At 32.4% G+C, this 23900-nt stretch overlaps 1 protein-coding gene across 12 annotated transcripts in view; it reads left to right on the forward strand.

Moving 5' to 3' along the window:
- The window catches only part of LOC129741933 (ATP-binding cassette sub-family C member Sur), a 373059-nt gene that overhangs the window by 268158 nt on the left and 81001 nt on the right, over nt 1-23900 (forward strand). For all 12 annotated transcript variants that reach the window (XM_055733758.1, XM_055733747.1, XM_055733756.1 and 9 more), the window contains 3 exons: nt 6568-6705; nt 16671-16801; nt 17008-17101. In XM_055733758.1, coding sequence (XP_055589733.1) covers nt 6568-6705; nt 16671-16801; nt 17008-17101 — 363 coding nt within the window. The remainder of the gene's footprint in view (nt 1-6567; nt 6706-16670; nt 16802-17007; nt 17102-23900) is intronic.

Below are 23900 nucleotides of genomic sequence, written 5' to 3' on the forward strand. Positions count from 1 at the left end.
AGGGTCTCAAATTAATCGTACGCAAACAATCTAACTTATAAAATCTGGTTGTTTTTTCTTGATATGCTCTGGATTTATGCTAAACTGATAAAAGAGCCCCCCCTGTCTTTCCCTCCACCCCCTGCTGAAGCCGCTATTAAGCCTACCCCCATTCTGATACCTGATCCTCTTATATCAAATATGGTTCCATTGATTAATAAGTTTTCAAGCTTTACAACAAAATTTATATGGAGCGCCCTCCTTTCTTCCCCTCTCTCCACTGTTAAGCGTAAGGATCTATAACAATCGTAGAAACATTTTTCGTAACCAAGTACCTTTCCATGCCATATTTGTTTCCATTTGTTGGCTTCGTTAGCATAAATTGAGAACTTATGTTAACAAAATTGTATTGAGCTCAGCTTCCTTCTCCCATGTTCCTACTCACTGAAAGGAGGATGGTGTGTCAGATAATCATATAATCATACCAAAATGATTTTCCATGTTAAGTTTTATCCATATCTCAGATATTTTAAAAAAAAAGTTGAATGTAAGCCTCCTCTTCCCTTCATATACATATATCCAATTCTATCATCCTTCTGCAAAAAAGGTATTGTTTCATATAGAAAAAGTATTTTCTTACTCATTTTTTTCTTATGGCTTATTTGGTTTCATTTGCTCGATTAATACTCGAGAATGCGAAAAAAAATTGTATGGAAGCCCCCTTTCCCCCTTTATGTCTTTCCGCTGAAAAAATGTGGGGCTTGAATTTATAATAGAAACATTTTTCGAATCCAATTACCCTCACATGCCAAATATAGTTCCATTTGCTCGATCAGCTCTCCAGTTATACTGAAAATTGCAAGGGAGACCTCTTCTCCCCCTTTCATCCACCTTTTTGAAGGAGTGAGGGATACCAAATAATCATAGAAGCATTTCTCGTACCCAAATGTAGTTTCATGCCAAATTTTGTTCCATTTGGTGTTGTAGTTCTTGAGTTATGCAATAAAAATTGTATGAAACTTCCCTCTCTCTTTCCTTTCTCCCCGCTGGAAGAAGGAAGGCGTCTCAAACAATCATTAGAACATGTCACGTTCCCAAATATTCGCCAATGCCAAATTCGGTTCCATTTGCTTGATTCGTTTTTGAGTTTAGAAAAAAATTTAAAAAAAGGGCCCCTCCCCCCTTTATATCTCCCTACTGGAAAGAGGGAGGGGTCTCAAATAATCATAGAAATATTTTGCATATCCAAATACCTTCCCATGCCAAATTTGGTTCCATTTGCTTTATTAGTTTTTGAGTAATGTAAAAAGATATGAAAGAGGCCCCTTCCCCCTTTCAATTGCAAAGAGGGAGGGGTCTAAAATAATCATTGAAATATTACTCGTATCAAAATACCTTCCCATGCCAAGTTTGGTTCCAATATCTTGATTAGTTTTCGAGTTATATTAAAAATCGTAAGGTAGCCCCCCTCCCCCTTCCTATCACCCCACTGAGAGGAGGGAGGGTACCTTATATTCATTGAAATATTCTCCGTTCCCAAATACCACCCCATGTCAAATTTGATACCATTTACTTGTTTGGTTCTCGAGTTATGCAAAAAATTGTCTTTTGTTTGGGAGCCCCCCCCCCCTTCCTGTTAGAGGGAAGGGCCCCAAACCGTAATAGGAACCTTCCCCGGCTTCCAATACCCCCACCTGCCAAGTTTCATGTATATCGGTTCAGTAGTTTCTGAGTCTATAGGGAACAGACAGACAGACAGAAATTCATTTTTATATATATAGATCAGTTTTTATTGATCACTAGCTGATCCCATACGAACTCCGTTTCGCTTTGAACATGGAATCTGTCATGGACAGTTTGTATGAAAGTCAATTGCCGAAAATTTTCCAGATGCACTCCCGAATTCATTGTTCAGTAATAATTGCAAAAATATTGGTCGATTGCTTTTTCTGTCTTCTGCTACTAAATTTGAAATCAGGAATCAGTTGACCATGCCAAAAAACCCCAGTGCATAAATTTTGACTCGATCATTGCATAACAACGCTATTATTGCCAAAAAGTTAAACCCCCTTCCGGTGGCCTCTTATACAATCTTTGATATCTGAAATCGATTGCCCTTCCCTCAAAACTCCCGTGTGCAATTTTTCAATGCAATCCATTGAATAATAACGACAACATTGCTAAAAAGAGTGATTTTGAATAGCATAAGATCTTTTGGTGTGATAAGGAATTTGAAATCTTATCAAAAAGTTGTATGTAGAATAGCAATTTGCATTTTGAAATATTCAGAGCTAAGATTCCGCGAACATGCGGTGAATTCCGTGTACACATGAAAACTATTATAATCAGTTACAGTTGCGTTCAAAAAAGAATGAAATCGCGTGAAGCTGCGCAACCACTTCCAACTTTGACAAGCTGCCATTTCTCTCTCGGTTGATATTTTTTCATGAAAATTTCACACAATCCAGTTCAACTATCCAACTAACACTCCACAAAATTTGAAATCTTTACAATAACGGAAAACAAAGATACAGCTATTCCCGTAAAAAAGGGAAATTTGGAGTTGCTTCACTAAATTTGCTGTATCTTTGACAATTTTCATTGAAAAATCTTGAAATTTGGTCCAAAGATGTAAAAATGTTTTATCTAACACCAGGCCAAGTTTCGTCAAAATCGATGAACGTGATCAAAAATGGTGCCGGGTTGAGAATGAGGTTCATTATTGCTCAGCAGACGATTTCATTCTTTTTTGGACGGATGTTTATATGGAAAACATCGCAATCCATGTATTCTTGGTATTTTCTTTCACAAAACCAAAATTTATCACAAAGAATGTTGTAAATTGCTATAAACTTCATTCGTACTTTGTTTCGAAAGTGAAAATGTTTCAACAGAGTTCAAAATAAGAAGAACAGAGTTTCTGAAATAACCTGCAAATTATACCGATAAACAAATTTGATCCACAATTAAAGCGAATATTCTATTCGCTCTTATGTTTCAATACCAGTTCTGTTGGAACAATTTCTGTTTCTAAACAAAGCAAGAATAAAGTTCCTATCAATTTGCAACATTCTTTGTGATAAATTTTGGTTTTGTGAAAGAAAATACCAAGAATACATGGATAACGATGTTTTCCATATAAACATCCGTCCAAAAAAGAATGAAATCGTCTGCTGAGCAATAATGAACCTCATTTTCAACCCGGCACCATTTTTTATCACGTTCATCGATTTTGACGAAACTTGGCCTGGTGTTAGATAAAACATTTTTACATCTTTGGACCAAATTTAAAGATTTTTCAATGAAAATTGTCAAAGATACAGCAAATTTAGTGAAGCAACTCCAAATTTCCCTTTTTTTACGGGAATAGCTGCATCTTTGTTTTCCGTTATTGTAAAGATTTCAAATTTTGTGGAGTGTTAGTTGGATAGTTGAACTGGATTGTGTGAAATTTTCATGAAAAAATATCAACCGAGAGAGAAATGGCAGCTTGTCAAAGTTGGAAGTGGCTGCGCAGCTTCACGCGATTTCATTCTTTTTTGAACGCAACTGTATATTCTATATTTTACATTATCAGTAGCGAAGATACACGTTGATGAAATCAAATATTTGACAAATAAAACGGAGCTTTTATAAGAAAGATCGAAAACCTACAAAATTTGGATGTATGAGACATGGATTTTAAGGACTATTAAATTTAAAATTGAGTCCAAAAGTTCAAAACACATTTTTGGTTGCATACTTTTTATAATTGAACTTGAAACAAATATCTTATCGAATTACAACTTTCTACGACTTTTGTCCATCGACTCTATGGGGTCGACGCATTGTGCGCCTACGAGGAAAGGGATCGGTGGACTGAATTTATGCTGTACCGTCGACTGGGGCAACATGCAACAATTTTCAACTTCAATGGCTTCTAAAATCTTAATATTTACAGATAATCATACCTCTTGTACATCAAAAGTTTCAAGGTAGATGGGACACCAAACTGACGTAGTCAGAAAAATTATTGCTTTTACCAGTTATTTTTAAATTTACAAAAACATGCGATTTTCACCCTACTAAGAAAAAGGGGTAAGTTGCAACAGACTCAGTTATCAATGAAAAATCAAATGAAAACCTTTGAAAATTTATAGTTTTTGATACATTTGTGATGTCATAACGCATAATGCACCGATTGCAATAATTTTTGGTTTTGTTCGAATTAAATTTTCCATTTTTTCTGTCAAAATTTTTTAAAGAAAAAAGTGTTAATCAGCTGCATACATTTAGGGGTAAAAAATACTACAAAATATTCTTTTAGCTTAAATCATGAAAAAAATTCTTCGGATGGATGAAATTTAAATGTTAACAGACGCATAATGCAAAACAATCACATCCCAGCATATGGATACGCGATTTATGAGATTTAGTTCTGATTTGCATTTTGTTGCATTTTCCCCCAGACAGCTTATTGAATTATAAAAATATTTGTTTAAAAAAATTTGGTGATTGACCGAAAAATATTTATACACCAACAGTGTTGGTATAGGATAATGAAAGCAATATAAAGTTTGTAGGTGATATCATTAAGCCAATCCGTCATACTAGGTAAAGTTTTTCACGGCATCGAAAAATGTAAAAATTTGTACATTTATTGCTCGATTTTTTAAATTTTTTATGAAAATCAAAAACTATAAAAAACTCTTTCACGATGTTAAGAACTATATTATCATCAATTTGTTATCATTCAATGATAACTTCATTACAGTATATTGAAATAAAAGTTGAATGAGTGTTGTGGTATACAAATGTTACATCTAACCCTGCTTTTGCATGTTGCCCCGTTTGACGGTATTATTTTTTCCTTGACAAAATAAGCATGAAAACTGAAAAAAAGACAGTTTCTGGTCATAGTAGTTCTTCATTATGAATAGTTTTTGTGTTTTAACAAAAAGTTTTATAAGTGTATATTAAAAAAAAGTTTCAAAATCTTTAGAACTTTATGCAAAATATAAATGTATGCTGAAGCTCTTTGCGTGAAACCGGTAAGCTTTATCCAAAAGGAGAATTTAATGAACTTATTAAAAAAAGTAATAAGCGAAATTTACCAAATTAAAAATTTTATTAATGAAATTAAAACAAGGTTAAACAGTCAAAGACTGCAATAGAAAGTTTGCAGTTCAAATCCTAACAATTGAATAAGCTTCTTAAATAACCGTTAAAATTTTAAAATGTAGTTTTACACTATGTTTTTGAATAATTTGCAACGTTTGATATTGTAATCAAGGAACCAAATGAAAATATTTTCTAGTGAATTTTTCACCTGTAGATTACATGAGTTCTTATGACTAAACAATGTTCTTTGAATTGAGTTCTTGAAAAAATCATGTGGTTGTTTTTCTAATCAAGATTATAATTTTTCGAATAAAAACATTATTTGAAAAAATACAAAAATTCTACGATATATGATTATTAACTGGATTATGTGTGCAAACTGACCAATAAATGATATTCGAAATTTTAAGTTGAAATCAACAAGCAAAAGCACGAGTCTGCAATTACTTGGGGTTACCAAATTAATAAATTCGCATAAGATAATATATGAAAAAAGTAGAAAATAGAAATTTAAAAAATCCATGCATCACACTCAGTTTCCAATTTTTTCAAATGATTTTTTGAAGAATAAAATAAACATCAAATAACGATGGTTAACAAAACTCTCAAATTGATATTTTTTATCTTAACGTTGTCCGAATTTTGCCCGCAATATGGCCAAATCTGGGCATATCAAAATTCTCAACGCTAAGTCTGGGCAATATCTGGGTAAATTTGATTGAAGCAAAAGAGTTATTTAACAAAGTTTAAGAAAATCACATGAAAAATGAATAAATTGAATCGAAAGACAAATTTCAACTTAAAATAGTTAAATTACCATAAACCGTTTATGATTGTTTTGATTTAATTTCCTAGTATTTTGTTTTGTTTTTGTTCCCAAAAATCGAGAATTTTAAGAACTCAATGTTTTTTTTTGTTTTTTTTTTTGCATAAAAAGTAAATAAATATGAGCTTTAATCAATGAAATCCGGGTTTTCAAACTGGACCGCACCATTCACAAAATTTTTATCGAATATACATAATAAAACATATGTTATGAGTTTTCTAGATATAGAGGGCAATAATTGAGACTATTGAAGCCACCACACTCATTAGAGGTCGGATTTTTATGAAAAAGTCCTTTTTTCCCTGTAAAAAATCTCTGTAACCGGTTTAAAAAAGAAAAAGAATTTTCTACTGAAATGGCTTGACCGCTTGACGAATGGACGACCCCCATATATTTGAAACCCTCGGGGTGCAATAAAAGTTGCTTTATACACTGACACACAGAGTAGAGTAGCAAAAAAAAAACAATTCTACTCAAACCGACTGAAAGTGGAGATTCCGACCACGATGATTAGATGAATCTGCTGTAATTCTTCACTGTCGATTATTTTCAGGCCTCGACAGTCTACTGGTAGTTCGGTTTATATTGGTCTTGTTATTTTCCTTTCCCGCATCCCTGTTGTTGTTCTTCTACTGCTATTTTTTCCTGGTTTCCCGTTACAGGATGATCCGCTCTCATCGCTGGACAACGAAGTGGCCACATTTATTTTCGACAATGGGATCCGCCAAATGCTTCGCCGCCAGCGAAGAACGGCTCTGATGGTGACGCAAAGGCTGCAGCTGGTTTTTATGGCAGATTATGTAAGTTATTTTGGCTTATTTTCACGCGGAAAACCATGATGGGTGATGATAAAAAAACAATGACAAAAACATTCTGCACTCCAGAAGTCATTTAAGAGAGGGGAATATCCTTTGACGCGAATTTAATCACTTTGAAATTGTTAAGTCACAGTTTGATCTTATTCAATAACAACAATGACAATTCAAAACAAAACTGAAATTTAGTCTTTTTGAAAAATATTACACAAGATCCACAATAAGTATTATTTTCTGACTTTATGATAGTCCAATTTCTTATTTTTCTAACTTCTTCTAAATTTCAAAATTTCTCACTGATTGACAAACTAATACTCTAACTTCTATATTTCTGACTATCTGACATTCTCTACATCTAGTTTTAAGACTATCGAACTTTCTGATTTTTTTTTATGACTTTTTGACTTTCTGAATATCTGATTTTCTAGCTTTCTACCTTTCTGACTTTCTGACTCTATGACTTTCTGAATTTCTGACTTTCTGGCTTTTTGACTTTCTGACATTCTGACTATCTGACTTCAAAACTTTTTAACTATCTTACTTTCTGCCTTTCTGACTTTCTAACTATCTAACTATCTGACTTTCTGACTTTCTAACTTTCTTACTTTCTGACTTTCTGACTTTCTGACCATCTGATTTTTTGACTTTCTGTCTTTCTGACTTTCTGACTTTCTGAATTTCTGACTTTCTGACTTTCAGACTTGCTGACTTTCTGACTTTATAGCTATCTAACTATCTGTTTTTCTGACTTTCTGACTTTCTAACCATCTGATTTTTTGACTTTCTGTCTTTCTGACTTTCTGACTTTCTGACCTTCTGATTTTTTGACTTTCTGACTTTTTGACTTTCTGATTTTCTGATTTTCTGACTTTCTTACTTTCTGACTTTCTGACTTTTTCTGAGTTTCTGACTTTTCGATTTTCTGACTTTCTGATTTTTCTGACTTTCCGATTTTCTGCCATTCTGACTTTCAAACTTTCTGGCTTTCTGACTTTCTGACTTTCTGATTTTATGAATATCTGAATTTCTGACTATCTGACTTTCTGACTTTCTTAATTTCTGACTTTCTAACTTTCTGACTTTCTGACTTTCTGACTTTCTTACTTTCTGACTTTCTTACTTTCTGACTTTCTAACTTTCTGACTTTCTGACTTTCTGACTTTCTGACTTTCTGACTTTCTGACTTTCTGACTTTCTGACTTTCTGACTTTCTGACTTTTTGACTTTCTGATTTTCTGACTTTCTGACATTCTGAATTTCTGACTTTCTGATTTTCTGACTTTCTGACTTTCTGACTTTCTGACTTTCTGACTTTCTGACTTTCTGACTTTCTGACTTTCTGACTTTCTGACTTCCTGACTTTCTGACTTTCTGGTTTTTGATTTTGTGACATTCTGACTATCTGACTTTTTAATTATCTGACTTTCTGACTTTCTAATTTTATGACTTTCTGACCTTCTGACAATCTGACTTTCTCATTTACTGACTTTCTGACTTTCTAACTTTCTGACTTTCTGACTTTCTGACTTTCTAACTTTCTGACTATCTCATTTTTTGACTTTCTGACTTTCTGACTTTATGATTTTATGACTTTCTGACTTTAGGACTTTCTGACTCTGAGATATTCTGTCTGTCTGATTTTCTGTCTTTCTGACTTTCTGTTTTCTGATTATCTGACTTTATGACTTTCTGACTTTCTGACTTTCTGACTTTTTGACTTTCGAACTTTCTGACTATCTAAATATATGTTATTCTGACTTTCAGACTTTCTAAGTTTCTGATTTTATGAGTTTCTGATTTTCTGACATTCTTACTTTTTTACTTTCTGACTTTCTGACTTTCTTACTTTCTGACTTTCTGACTTTTTGATTTTATGACTTTCTGACTTTTTGACTTCATGCTTTTTTGACTTTCTGACTTTCTTACTTTTTTGTACTTTTTGTCTTTCTGACTTTATGACTTTTTGACTTTATGACTTTCTGACTTTCTGACTTTCTGACTTTCTGGCTTTCTGACTTTCTGACTTTCTGACTTTCTGACTTTCTGACTTTCTGACTTTCTGACTTTATGATTTTAAGACTTTCTAACTTTTTGACTTCATGCTTTTTTGACTTTCTGACTTTCTTACTTTTTTGTACTTTTTGACTTTCTGACTTTTTGACTTTCTGACTTTCTGACTTTCTGACTTTCTGACTTTTTAACTTTCTGACTTTTTGACTTTTGATTTTCTGACTTTCTAACTTTCTGACTTTCTGACTTTCTGATTTCCTGACTTTCTGTCTTTTTGACTTTCTGTTTTTCTGACTTTCTGTCTTTCTGACTTTCTGACTTTCTTATTTTTTGACTTTCTGCTTTTCTGATTTTCTGACTTTCTGAATTTTTAATTTTATGACTTTCTGACCTTCTGACTATCTGACTTTGTGATTTCCTGACTTTCCGATTTTCTGACTCTCTGATTTTCTAACTTTCTGACTTTCTGACTTTATGATTTATGACTTTCTGACTTTAGGACTTTCTGACTCTGAGATATTCTGTCCGTCTGATTTTCTGTCTTTCTGACTTTCCGTTTTTCTGATTTTCTGACTTTCTGACTTCCTGACTTTTTGACTTTCTAATTTTATGACTTTCTGACCTTCTGACTATCTGACTTTGTGATTTCCTGACTTTCCGATTTTCTGACTTTCTGACTTTCTGACTTTCTGACTTTTTGACTTTCTGACTTTCTGACTTTCTAACTTTCTGAATTTCTGACTTTCTGACTTTATGATTTTTTGACTTTCTATTTTAGGACTTTCTGACTCTCAGATATTCTGTCTGTCTGATTTTCTGTCTTTCTGACTTTCTGTTTTTCTGATTATCTGACTTTATGACTTTCTGACTTTCTGACTTTCTGACTTTTTGACTTTCGAACTTTCTGACTATCTAAATATATGTTATTCTGACTTTCAGACTTTCTAAGATTCTGATTTTCTGACATTCTTACTTTTTTACTTTCTGACTTTCTGACTTTCTTACTTTCTGACTTTCTGACTTTTTGATTTTATGACTTTCTGACTTTCTGACTTCATGCTTTTTTGACTTTCTGACTTTCTAACTTTTTTCTACTTTTTGACTTTCTGACTTTATGACTTTCTGACTTTCTGACTTTCTGACTTTCTGACTTTCTGACTTTCTGACTTTCTGACTTTCTGACTTTCTGACTTTATGATTTTATGACTTTCTGACTTTTTGACTTCATGCTTTTTTTGACTTTCTGACTTTCTTACTTTTTTGTACTTTTTGACTTTCTGACTTTTTGACTTTCTGACTTTCTGACTTTCTGACTTTTAAACTTTCTGACTTTTGATTTTCTGACTTTCTAACTTTCTGACTTTCTGACTTTCTGACTTCCTGACTTTCTGTCTTTTTGACTTTCTGTTTTTCTGACTTTCTGTCTTTCTGACTTTCTGACTTTCTTATTTTTTGACTTTCTGCTTTTCTGACATTCTGATTTTTAAATTTCTTGATTTTCTGATTTTCTGACATTCTGAATTTCTTACTTTTCGACTTTCTGATTTTCTGATTTTCTGACTTTCTGACTTTCTAATTTTATGACTTTCTGACCTTCTGTCTATCTGACTTTGTGATTTCCTGACTTTCCGATTTTTTGACTTTCTGACTTTCGAACTTTCTGACTTTCTGACTTTCTGACTTTATGATTTTTTGACTTTCTGATGTTAGGACTTTTTGACTCTCCGATATTCTGTCTGTCTGATTTTCTGTCTTTCTGACTTTCTGTTTTTATGATTATCTGACATTCTGACTTTCTGACTTCTTGACTTTCATATTTTCTGGATTTCGGATTTTCTTATTTTCCAACTTTCTGACTTTCTGACTTTCTGACTTTCTTATTTTCTGACATTCTTACTTTTTGAGTTTCTGACTTTCTGACTTTCTGACTTGTTGAAATTTTGGCTTTCTGACTTTTTTACTTTCTGTCTTTCTGGCTTTTTGACTTTTTAACTTTTTGACTTTCTGATATCTTGACTTTTTGACTGTTTTGCTTTCTAACTGAGTGACTTCCTGATATTTTGCTTTCTGATTTTCTGAATTATATCTGACGATTTTTTTTTTCTTGACTTCCTGACCCTCAGATTCTCTGACGTTCATTCTTCCTTTGATTCAGACTTTTTTACTTTTTTACTTTCAGACGCTTCTGGTTCACAGACTCTCTGACTTCCTGACCTTCTTACATTTCGATTTTTTTCCTGAGTTTCTGTTTTTCCAATTTTCTGACTTCCTGAATTACTGACTTCCTGATTTTCATACCTTCTGCTTTCCTGGCTCTATGGCTTTTTGATTTTCTGACTCTCTGACCTTCTTACTTTCAGATAAATTGACTTTCTATCTTTCTGACTTTCTCTATATCTGATTTCCAAACTTGTTTACTTTCAGCTTAATTTTTTTTCCTTTACTTTTTTTACTATCCAAATTTTGATTTTCTGGCCATCTTACATTCGATAAAACTGTCATTTCAATTTTTCGCCCACTGATTTTCGGACATTGTTATATTTTGTCTTTTCGACCTTCAGGAACTTTTTCTATTTTATTCAAGGTATTGCTTAGCATTGTATCTCTTAACTTGATCTTCTCTGTATTTTATTGTTTCATCGTTTTAATTTTTTTTCTCATGTTGTTTTTTATTAATTTTTTTTACCTTTTGTAGTAAAGACTGTTTTTGATTTTGGAAACTCGGTCGTATGTTTACTGTTGCCAAAGTCGAATACAGTAGTTTTTTCGATTTTATCACGCTAAGTTCACCGTGATAATGGTAAAACCGTGAATTCGGCGAAACTTGAAACTAAAATAGAAAAACGGCAAATGATTTCTGAATGATTTCCAGAAACAACGTGATAAAATCGAAATAATAACCGTGATAAAATCGAGCGCGAGTTTCGCGAGTATTGGAAAATCGAACAGTGACAAAATCGATAAACTACTGTATTGCCAAAACCGATCGGTTTTTTCCTCTTTTTTTTTGACTTTTTACATTTTATCTTTTTTTTTTATCGAAATTCATGTTAAATCCAATTAAAAGCATCTAATTTTTCAGTTAAGATCAACTTTATTTTTTAAACAGTCAAAAAAAGGAAAATTATTTTTTCTTATGCTGAACACTGATAAATTTTAGCCAATCTAATGAACTACATTATTTTTTTATGTTCTACATCCATTGAGATAAATTTGAATTAAAAATTTAAAAAAATAAGTCAAAGAAATCATTTGTTTGGAATATTGCCAAAATCGAATGAAGTTTATGTAATTTAAATATCTTCCACCTGGAGAAAGCTATTCTTACAAAATATCTCTGTTTCATTATATTTGTGTTATTTGATCTCGTTAATTAAAATTTCATTTTGTTTCTTTGCCTGACCCTTATTTATCAAGTTGTAATTTTTAAATATTTTATTTTTACCATTATATTAACTTAATAGGTATGTATATTTATATCGCGTTAAATCTAAGTTTCCCTTGTTTTTTTTTGTTTCAACATGATTTATCTGGTTTTAATTTGTTTTTTTATGACTATTTCTGTTGTCACTTTTTAAACAAAAAAGTTTCAATTTGGCATTTTCGGTCTATGATGTTGATCAAACAACGGCGGTTTTATAAATACCCGATGTTTCGATCAGTTTTGTTGGTCATTTTCAAGGGAATTGCTGTCTGTTGCTTTTGTTAATTTCGTTTTAGTCCATCGGCTAGGAGTCCATTCATAGCCCAGACAACCATTTGGTGGGTATATCAAATTTGCAATACAAATATACGTGCAAATATACGTGTAAACAAACCGTATATAATCCAGCAAAACTAGTATATACGTATCATTTTGGAGGCCATATAGGTACATTAGCACACATATTCTTGATTTGGATTGTTTTGTCGTAATAAAATCATGCAATGTATTTAAATACGATAAAGAATATGCATAGGACACATTCCACCGTGACGTGAAATCACTTTTCCGGACTTTTCTGCACTGTTATCGTTCTAGAAGTCAACCAATTTACTTGAAAATGAAAAAAAATGTAGCAAACGGTCGCAAATTGAATTTCCTTCAAAATAAATACAATTTGGTCATTTTCAAATTTAAGTTGTTTTTGTTGTGACTAATTATTTTTGTGACGTGAATTTACGCTAGAATTAACCATTTCGGACTTTAGTACATACATCCTTAAATTCCTGTTCTTTCTGTGGAAATAGAATATCGGTGTCTTCGAATGAGTTGTAAAGAAATTAATTACCCACAATTTGATGTACAGAGCTTCTCGATTGAACATCAACGAACGAAGTTATGCTGATTTGAAGTTGTGACGTGAACTCACTCAGTTCAAACAGAACAGGGTAGTTGACTGAATTCACGTCACGAAATATAAAGTTATACTGTGGCTATACTGAACCATTCTTTGGAGTCTTCAAATTTTATGTAGACTATCAAACACGATATTTTGTTGTTCCGACTTTTACAATCATAAATTTTTAGTATCTGCACCTAACTTTTTCCTTATTTTGATTGGCACTTGAATAGCAGCATATTGAGGGATCATATGTTGAAATAACTACTGTCTTTATTTAAAGATTCACAAAAAAAACTTATTAGAAAAATCAACTAAATTATGCTCGATTTGTCAAAATCCGACCATCCGGAGGGTCAAAACATCTTTCAGAGCACATTTTCATTTAAAATTTAACGAAAAATCAAATTTTGTGTCGTGAATTCACTCATTCGCGCTGTTGTAACTCAGCTAGATTCCAACAGATTTCTATAAATTTGAGTGTTTCAGAATCGTCTTATCATTTTTGAAGAAAATCTCATTTTTTTATTCAAAAAAAAGTCAGAGTTTTCTCGTAAAATTAAAAACTTCCCTTTTTTTGTGACGTGAATTCACTCATTTGCGACTGTTTTTGTTCGCTTTTCAAACCAACTATATTGGATATAAACAAATTCTTTTTTCTACAAAATGAAGCCTTGTTTTTTGGCTTCTGAACATACTAAAATTATTTCCGAAAAAAAATCATCCATATATTAAAATTAATGATTTTGTAAAAGTTGTCAAAAACACAACTTTTTTCAACAAAAAAACTGATTTTAAAAATCATCTAACACATGTGAAAAAAAACTTTTTTCTCTTTTTTCGTTGGTTTCGTGTGATTTGAATTATCAAAATTATAGACAATTTTGAGATTTTTTGATACGCGAACGGATAAAAATCACTTTTGAGCGGTACAAACGCGTGGAATGTGTCATAGGACGCACATTGTAGGTGCATATATACGAATTGTCGTAATAAAAACATGCAATGCATTTAAATACGTTAAAGGATATGCATGGGCCGCACTTTGTAGGTAGATGCAGATATACGAAAATGAGTTTAATTAACATTCATACGATATAATCTGTAAAATAATATACTAGTGCTGGTTGTCTGGGAGCTGATATATATGTCAACGGATGGATTGAAAAAGTTTCTATTTGTTTCACTATGGTCACAATTACGTTTACACCGAAGACCACCGTTGTTTGAACTACATCCAAGACCGAAGAAGTAAAATAAAAATTATGGTATCTATCATTTCCGGACGAAAACATAAACCTACTCATCCTCAAAATAATTATGATATCTTGTTATGTCAATCAGAATTGCTGTATATTTTATTTCAATTTTCATTATTCTGATCATTACAGATCATGAAAGGTAAGTTTTCTGTTTGTAGAAATGAAATTGAATCATTAAGAGAACTTTAAATTATAAGATAAACAATTCCATTTTTAAATCGAACCATACTCAAATTGAAAATGACCTCTTATGTTATGTTGTGTTATTTCATGTACTGATATTCTATTCTTTTAATTTATTTGATCTTTGGGATTTTAAGGGGGGAGTAGGGTCTAACATTTTCAAAAAATCGATTTTTTTTTATTGTAAAACATTCACAAACAAGAATGTTGTGTCAAATTTTCAAGTCAATCGAAGCAAAACTGTAGAAATTATAGGCCTTTATCTCCTCTTATCTAATACTGCAAGAATTCGGCACCGATCTCGGCGATAATATTGGCGTCAAGAAAAACCATGATTTCTGCATCAGTCGAAGACAACGAAATTGCTGCAGGGAACGTACATTATGGAGCTGGAATCGACGATTCAGTGTAAGTTGAAAAAATTGTTACTTTTATTTTTAGAGCAGAAACTTCAAACGTGTTTTTCTCAAAAGCACATTTTTAAAGTCAGTGGACATCGTCATTTGAAAACTACTTATCCGATTCTTTTCAAATTTGGAACATATTTTCTACATATAAAATACCAAACCCCAACGATTTTCTTTTTTTTTACTTTGGGGAGATTTTACAGATAAAAAAAAGCGGATTTTTTTTGTGAAAAATCGAAGTTTTTACTTCAAACAGCCACAAAAATTTCATACATTTTTTTAAGTTAAATAAAATCGTTGGGGTCCAGAAAACATCTATTAAAAATATTTTGCTCTGACTTTTTGACTTCAGATGATTCTGTGCTGAGATACAGTGTCCACCGCAAATCCTGTTTTCTAAAAAGCACCCTCGAAAGTGCTCCGTCACCGGCTCATTTTTCAATATTTTCCTACGAATAAATTACTAAATGTTCTTTTAACAATGCTTTGTATAATGCAAAAAATTTGAATACATTTGTTTGAACGATAGCTCTAAAAAAAATTCGTGAAAATTGTGTTTTTTTTACTCGTTAGACCCTACTCCAGCCTTAACATCTATGAGGTTGTTCATTCTATCATTCTCATGTTTTGTTTTATCTTCATATTGATTTGTTATAATCTTGACAAGACTTTTGTCGGGTTGAAAATATCTTTTCAAATTGAATACACAGAGGTCTTTTATCACATGGGTTGGTTGTGTTTCACATTCTAAATATGGCTTCGCCTTTACAAGGCCTTTTTTCGTTAGAACGATTCTGTCGAATCAAGTCGGATTCCAAGAGAAAATTTTGCTATAACAAAAATTTTTTTGTTATAGCAAAATTTTCTCCTAGAATCCGTCTTGATTCGTGAGAATCGTTTTAACGAAAAAAGGCCTTGTAAAATAAAGTCATATGCAACAAAACCAACCCATGTCAAAAAAGACCTTTGTGTATTCAATTTGAAAAGATGTTTTTAACCTTGTTAACTATTTAATTGAATGTTTTCTACAAAGAATTTATGGAACTTGTAAAACCTTTGTTCGTATTTGATATTTAAAAGTATGATATCCTGGTGATTTCAAATTTGAAGAAAGGGCATCTTAATGCAGATCTGTTTCATTTCAACAAGGCTTCGATTTCATACAGACAGTTCCTAGAAACTGCATCTTTAGTCCAATTGCAACGATACTTCCGTCATCCCTAGTACGGATTGGCATCGTTTTGATGCCGAATCTCTTTCATCCTGGATAGAAACCAGACCGTCTCGTGACAATTATCCGCGTTTGCTTGATAGAGATTGCATTCTTTCATGTTCCACACTATCAATCAACAGCCTGTCAGCTAAATTAAGGCCTGGCTGGCTCATCTGGACGACACAAAACGGGATTGCCAGGAAATTGTGTCGACGAACGATGACGGATAGGTGAGGCCGATGCCATTTTAATTGACTTGACTGTGCTTCATTCTGGGTCATCTGATTTAAATTATAATGACCTATGCAACGGCGAAAAGTTGCAACAACAATTAACATATTGTGATTCCAATTATGCGGAGCACGTTTTAATTGTCCTACTTTTATTGACCAATTTAGCGGGACCTCCTCCCCGAAAAAGACAGTGAGACAGGACGAATGAGAGTGAAACAAAAAATAGCTCTCGCCCTTTCCCCGAATTCTGGACTTCCCAGACGACGTTCAAACACTTTACCATCCTTGCTAATGACGGTCATTTTCACATTTTCACACAGATAATTGCCATGGAGGCGATGGCCATTAGGGCAACAGGTACGATGCCCGACTTCGAGACCAACTATCCCCAAGTTCGGCGCCAGTGGGAAGCAATTATCGCCCAGGAACGATCCAGAGAGGCCCAGTCCAGGTAATTACGAAACGAAGTGCTGCGGTGAACGCCAACAAATTTCAAGTTAAAACACAATTCCAGACAAGGTGAGGGGCCGGTCATCGAAAATGGTCCCGAAGTAATTGATTTCGGCTGACCTGCCCTTCCCCGATTTGTAGTTGGTTCCAGACCCGTTAAGTGTTGTAATTTTGGTTTTCATTCGTTTTATGTTCCGATAATTGCAGTCCTGGCAAGACGGCCCGAGAAAGGTGGAAACTTTTTAGGAATGTATCAAGGATCAGCTTTCAACGGAACCAACCGGTGGAGGAATGCTATGATGTGAGTATTTTCTTATATTTTGGTTCTTCCATACTTCAGGCTCTATACATATTTTCAAACTTAAATATTTAAAATGAAAACTTTTTCATTGTGCGTTTACTTTTACTCTGAAAGTAATATTTTTCTGGCATTAGAATCCGTAAGGCTTAGGGAAAACATATTGGGAATTGTTCGAAGAAAATAATTCGACCTCTTAGTTATCTAAGGTTGAAGTACTAGGCACTAGAACGAATGCCGAAATAAACAATATGTCTTGAGTGGATTTACCATATTCTGTTTCGATTCAGCTGAAGTATTCCACCATGTTAGATTTTTTTTTATGTTTAAGGATCAACTAAGTGTTGTTAAAAAAATTTAGTGGGCTAAACAATCTTAATTGATATTTATTATATTATAGATTGGACTATCATTACATCTAAACGTACTTTATCAATTTATTTAGATTTTATAACTGTTTCGAATTGGGGGCCTTTTATTTACTAAATTTAACTTCTTTATATCATTATAGTTTATTTCTCGGGCATATTCCTTTTTCGTTGTTGTTTTAAGTTTCGCTACTTTTGTCAAATAATATTTTCATAGAAATAAATGGACTTTAATGTGATACATTGTGTCGTTTTTCTGTTCATTACTATGTACGAACTTCAGTATTTGGATTGACAGAAATCTATCTAAAGTATTCTGACTTTTTATTGATTTTAACAAATGAGCAACTATTATTCCGAATTTGATTAATTTCTCTAAATAGCGATACAATATTCCATATTTCATCTAGTAGAACTTCTTGTTTTTCGTTGAATATTTGGTCTTTTTTCGAATTTAGGAGAAACAAGATTTTTTTTTCTCCGGATTGCAAAATTATTACAACTTTGTGATCAAAGCATGCAGCTCTTCGAATGTGTAGTGAAGAATTTTTGGAAATTCCAAGTTGGAATTTACTTTGTGATGTTGGCTAAAAGTTTGAAATCTTTTTTACAAGTTGCTTCTGGTCCTACGTGTAACAAAACGTGAAGAGCATTATTTCATTAGAGTTTCTAAATGAGTCTTGTAACAAAAAGTTATGGTTTACTTGTTGTTGTATTGTAGTTTAAAGAAATTGTTTTTTTTAATAACCTGCTAAAATCGGCACGCAAAAATCAATCACAAATCTTATAAAGTACTCTAACATTTATTGAAATAGCGTAATAAAATCAAAACGTTCAAGAAAAAACGAGCAATTAGAAGAACTTCTGAAAAAGGGTTATCCTGTTAAAAAGGATCGAAAATTTATTGATCTTTTGAAAGTATATGAACCACGTATTTTGATTGACTATAACATTCTCGACAAATTTTGTGGTATTTAGCTCTTCCTCTGCAATTTGTGTTTTCTGATTAAATTCAATTATCCATGCATAAGAATACAAAAATCTTTGAGGGATATAAAGTTTAAATCTGTCGTCTGCCCACAATCGTATAAGTTCAGAAAAAAAAGGAGTTTTTTGTCGAGTGATGTCTCAATTTACTCGATTCTATAAAATTGCAACATGTTGAAAGCTTTTGACCTACAAAATGGCATCAAATATAAAATGAATCATTGAAAAATTTGAAAAAAATCATCAACTCTCTGGAACCACTTTTGGGCATTTCCTTTTCTTCACCAGATATTCTTTCATCACTAGTATTAGAAGTCTATATTCATATTAAACTTAAGTTATTAAGTAATAAAATGAACTTTGTAAATGTTGTTCTCACGAAACTAATGATTTTTCATATTTATCCAGTGCTGGTATAACCTAAGTGAGCGAAATTATCATTATTAAAGGATACAGAAATCCTTTTTTTTACTATTTTTATCTGTTTTTGTAATTGATTTCCTTGATTTTTGTAGTTTAAATCCATAGGTTAAGTGCTGTTGAATAAAAATGTACAGCTTGACAGTTGATGTTTAAATATTTTTTATTGCAATCTGAAAATGATTGCAACAACGCTGGTCAAAGCTTAGTACCATTAGTTCCATTAACGTGTAATTTTTCGATCCAGTATGAATAAACTATAACTTGAAATTTTGACAAAGTGTAATTTTTTATATCAGAAAATTCTCACACATCGTAGAAATATGAACAAAACATTTAGTTTCAACAAAAGCCAACCATTGAATTGAGCACATGGAAAGATGGCTCCTTCATTAAATGATGCACTCAAAGATTTCAAACTCATAAAATTTTTAATCACCTTTCTTTTTTTGTTTCCGCCATCAAGATTTCTTATGAATTGTATTGAAATATTCTTCCAACTGATAATTTATTTTGTAAATAAATGAGCAAATGAAACATGTCATTACAAATATGTTTATCCTTATTCTATAACCACGTAAATATACATATGTTTGAAGAAGTGATTTTCAGCTTACTTAGTTAAAAAAATGCTGTAAACAAGTGCAATCTAAGAAGATTACATTTTTCAAACCCATTTAATGTGCAAACTTTAAACAAACACTCATCGACCTGTCCTCCGAGAAATATTTAAATCCAAAGTTTTTTGTCTTTTGGCATGGGTTTTGTTGCATTTCGTACTCTCATTTCTCTCCCGTATAAATAACACATCAAAGTGAAACGATCATCTGCTTACTTTGTTTTTGTTTCGAGTAAAGTCGTTTTAACATCTTTATGTCATTCGCGACTTATATCAACGATGCAGTTGGTGGACAGTCATTGAAAAACTTATCCGGTAAACTGTGATCGATGTTTACTCTTGGGCTCGAACTCATGGACATCGGCTCAGGAAGCAACTGACCTGCCAACTGAGTGTGATATAGCCCCAAAAACATCTATTATATAAAACTATCTTGTAACGGTGTTTGTAGTACTACTCCTCCGAAATGAGCCAAACGATTCAAATGAAATTATTTTTAGAATATTCTGTAGGCATGCGAGTCGGTTTATGTCGAAAAAAAAAATACCAAAAAGTCTCATGAATTGTCCAAAATAATCAAATTTGTAGTTATTTGAACCAAATTAAAGTCATGGCATCCGTTTTTTCGAGATTTTCTTTCCTTTGGGCAGTTTGTTTTTCGTCTCCATGGTCTAGGAGGATAGTAAATAACCATGGCATAGCATACTGATTAGTTGGAACATTTGGGCACGTATTACTCAATCAAGCTTATTTTCAATGAACGTGGTGGCGCTATGAAGCCTAGATGTGATTTTTTTTCTTCTTGATTCTGAGCTCATTTGTACAGCACATATTAATAAATGACGCCAAGTTGTGACTCAGATTGACATTTTGCCGATCAAATCAAAACCATGTGAAATAATTTTAAAAATTAACACTATTTTGATTTCGTGTTCATTAAAGCAGCAATTGTTGTCTGAAACATATGAATTTAGTACTGATGTATATGAAATAATAGTATGACTCTTTGCGAACGTTTGAAAAAAAAAATAGGAAAATGGGAAGATGTAGATACATACAGTTGTATAATTAAATACGCCTTGGGTTAGTCTTGATTCATATCGATAACACAATCCAATGAAAATGAACAGACAAATGAACTGAACCAAAAGCCTGCCCTTTAAAATGAATTTCATTTGATTTATGTATCTAAACGCTTTTTGATTAACAGCAGTAGTGAATGTTAACAATAAAATAAACCGCTTTTCATAATTAAAAGTAAAGATATGCATCTTCTGGAAAAAAAAATCAGTTAAGAGGGTAAACTAGAACAAGTAAAAACGTACAACATTTACGAAAAATATAAAACTATATTTTTATCTATAAATTATTGAGATTGTCAATTCTGACTGGCTAATTTCAACCTTTTTTTTAATTTTTCACTGAAAAACACTGTACTGTTTGTTTACACACAATTTAAGTACGTACTTTACATGAAAAGTGTGTTTTTGTTTTACATATTTAGGCTACATAGAAGAGACTTTTGATTCGCTTTTTTGTTGGAACGTTTTTATGTGATTGATATTACAGGTGGCAGTAGAGTTTTTTTTTACAAATTTTTAATATGAACTGATAGTGTTGAAAATAATATTATCGCCTGTTATTTTACACGGTGGAACAAGTTCAAACGTGATTTTTAGCCATGAAACATCAACCTTTTAAGATTTTCCTCTCTAAAATAAAGGTATGCCCTGTGTTGAACCTGAAGTGGATATTCAAAATTAATGTCTTTGTAAATGAAGGTTTTGCAAACAGAATTCAGTAAAAGTCAAGTATTGTGTTTTGACTTGCCTCAATAAACGGGACAAATGTTAACTTAGAAACAACTTTTTGGCAACATTTTTGAATATTTAACTTTCAACAAGAGTTTGTTGAGAACTGATTTAATTATGTAACAAACGAAAATTGATTTGCTTGCCTCGGTGTATGCTCTCTTATTTCTGGGTGGAGTCGGAAAGAAGAAGGCAAATCTTTATTTATTTTATATTTGGCATAATTTAAAAACTGATCAGACAAATAGAGCAATATGTTACGTCATTTTGATACTTAACACGATTTTATAGTAGCTCGTGAGCACTTCTTGCTTTGCAAGAGGGAAAGGGCTGGAAGTCCATTTCATTAAAACATGCATATTAAATTCATAAGAAACTCTATGAAGCCAATTAAAACAGAGTTAAAATTTCAGCTCTTGGAAAAACAAATTAAGAGATCAATTTTAGGAAAATACCGTCAACTGGGGCAACATGCAACACTTTTCAACTTCAATGGCTTCTAAAATCATAATGCTTACAGATAAACATACCTCTTATAAATAAAAAAAATTTAAAGTTAATGAGACACCAAACTGAGGTAGTCAGAAAAATTATTGGTTTTATCAGTAATTTTTAAAGTTACAAACACATGGGATTTTCACCCTACTAAGAAAAAGGGGTAAGTTGCAACAAACTCTGTTATTAATTAATAATCAAATGAGAACGTTTGAAAACTCATAGTTTTTGATACATTGGTGATGTCATAACGCATAAAGCACCAATTGTAGGAATTTTTGGTTTTGTTCAAATTAAATTTTAATTTTTTTTCTGTCAAAAATGTTATTAAGAAAAAAGTGAAAATCTGCTGCATACATTTAGGGGTAAAAAATACTACAAAATATTCTATAAGCTTAAATCATGAAAATGAATGTAAGGATGGATGAAATTTCAATGAAAACAAACTCATACTGAAAAACAATTATTTCCCAGCATATAGAAACGCGATTTATGAGATTTAGTTCTGATTTGCATTTTGTTGCATTTTGCCCCGGACAGCTAACTGAATTATAAAAATATTAATTTTAAAAAATTTTGTGATTGTCCGAAAAATATTTATACACCAACAGTGTTGGTATAGGATAATGACAGCAATATGAAGTTTGTAGGTGTTATCATTATGCCAATCCGTCATACTAGGTAAAGTTTTTTATGGCATCGAAAAATGTAAAACTTTGAACATCTATTGCTCGATTTTTTAAATTTTTTATGACAATCAAAAACTTAAAAAAAACTCTTTCACGATGTTAAAAGCTATGTTATCATCAATTTGTTATCATTCAATGATTACTTTATTACAGTATATTGAAATAAAAATTGAATGAGTGTTGTGGTATACAAATGTTGCATCTAACCCTGCCATGATGCCCCGTTTGACGGTACTATTAAAGTTAGAAACTTCAGTTGCTGCATTTTTTTTTAACATTTACTTCTTAATTTTGTTGAAATTTGGTTTGAAACGCTGTCTAGGAAATAAAATTGAATTTTAATTATTTTAAAAATTTTTATTAAATTTTTGAAGCTGTAGCAAAGCACACCGGGTGAATTTAAATAAATTAAATATGTTAAAATAACTGAAATTTAGTTTTATTTCTAGGCAGCAATTCAAACCAGGCTTGGCAAAAGTCATCGTCATGAGGCGTGAAGCTGTGACTGTGAAGCCTCTTGGTCCGTCAAACTCAATTGACTGTTCCTTAACGACCAGTCACTTCGTTTGCCAGTCATTCATTCCCCAGTCATTTGAAGCTAAAAGAATGACCTAGTCAAGCAATCGCATTCAAACGACCGATGACGAAAAAGAAACGCATTTATTATTATTGTTGCTCCTGCCAGCAAGCCGAAGACGACCGAAGACGAAAAAGAAAAGAATTTATTATTATTGTTGCTTCTGCCAGCAAGCCCGTTTTCAGTTTTTTATTGCTATTGTTGCTCTCTGCCAGCAAGTCGTTCAATTAGTTGTACCTGCCGTCAGCAGCGGATCGAAGTGTGAAGAGATTTGCCAGTCACTCTCAGGAGAAATTTTGACCTTGTGTAGGAGCTTCGCCAGTCGATGATGGAGAAATGTTGATTGTTGTCGTGCTTTATCCGTCATGCGAGTAGTGAGGCTCCGTCAATTGAGAACAGTGCCAGTCGTTTGATGAAACAAAACTAGTCGGGTCAAGCGTGACGGGCGAAATTTGGTGCGGCCCGCGAAGCTTTTTTTTCAAATTTTACTGCCTTAACTTTTTTTCTACTATGGATTGTTAGGAAAATTTTTACGACATGATCAAAAATGCACTTTTCGGCATTTACCCCACAATCATTCAGATTGTTAACTTTTTTCTGGCATTTTAACCATTTATTTTGTTCTTTTCAAGGCATAAATGCAATATTCTGCATTGGCATAAAGTGATATTGGAGTTTGTTTGAGCAGACCATTTCGGATGGTAAAAAAGACTTATTTTTTATCGAAGTTCAAAATAGAAAGAGGCATTTCATTTTATTCATGCTAAACATTACAGTTTTTGGTGCTCTGATTCTTCATACTATTCTTCATATTATTTCACAAATAATGATAAAAT

The sequence above is a fragment of the Uranotaenia lowii genome, chromosome 2 (assembly GCF_029784155.1).
Source record: "Uranotaenia lowii strain MFRU-FL chromosome 2, ASM2978415v1, whole genome shotgun sequence".
Taxonomy (NCBI): Eukaryota; Metazoa; Arthropoda; class Insecta; order Diptera; family Culicidae; genus Uranotaenia; species Uranotaenia lowii.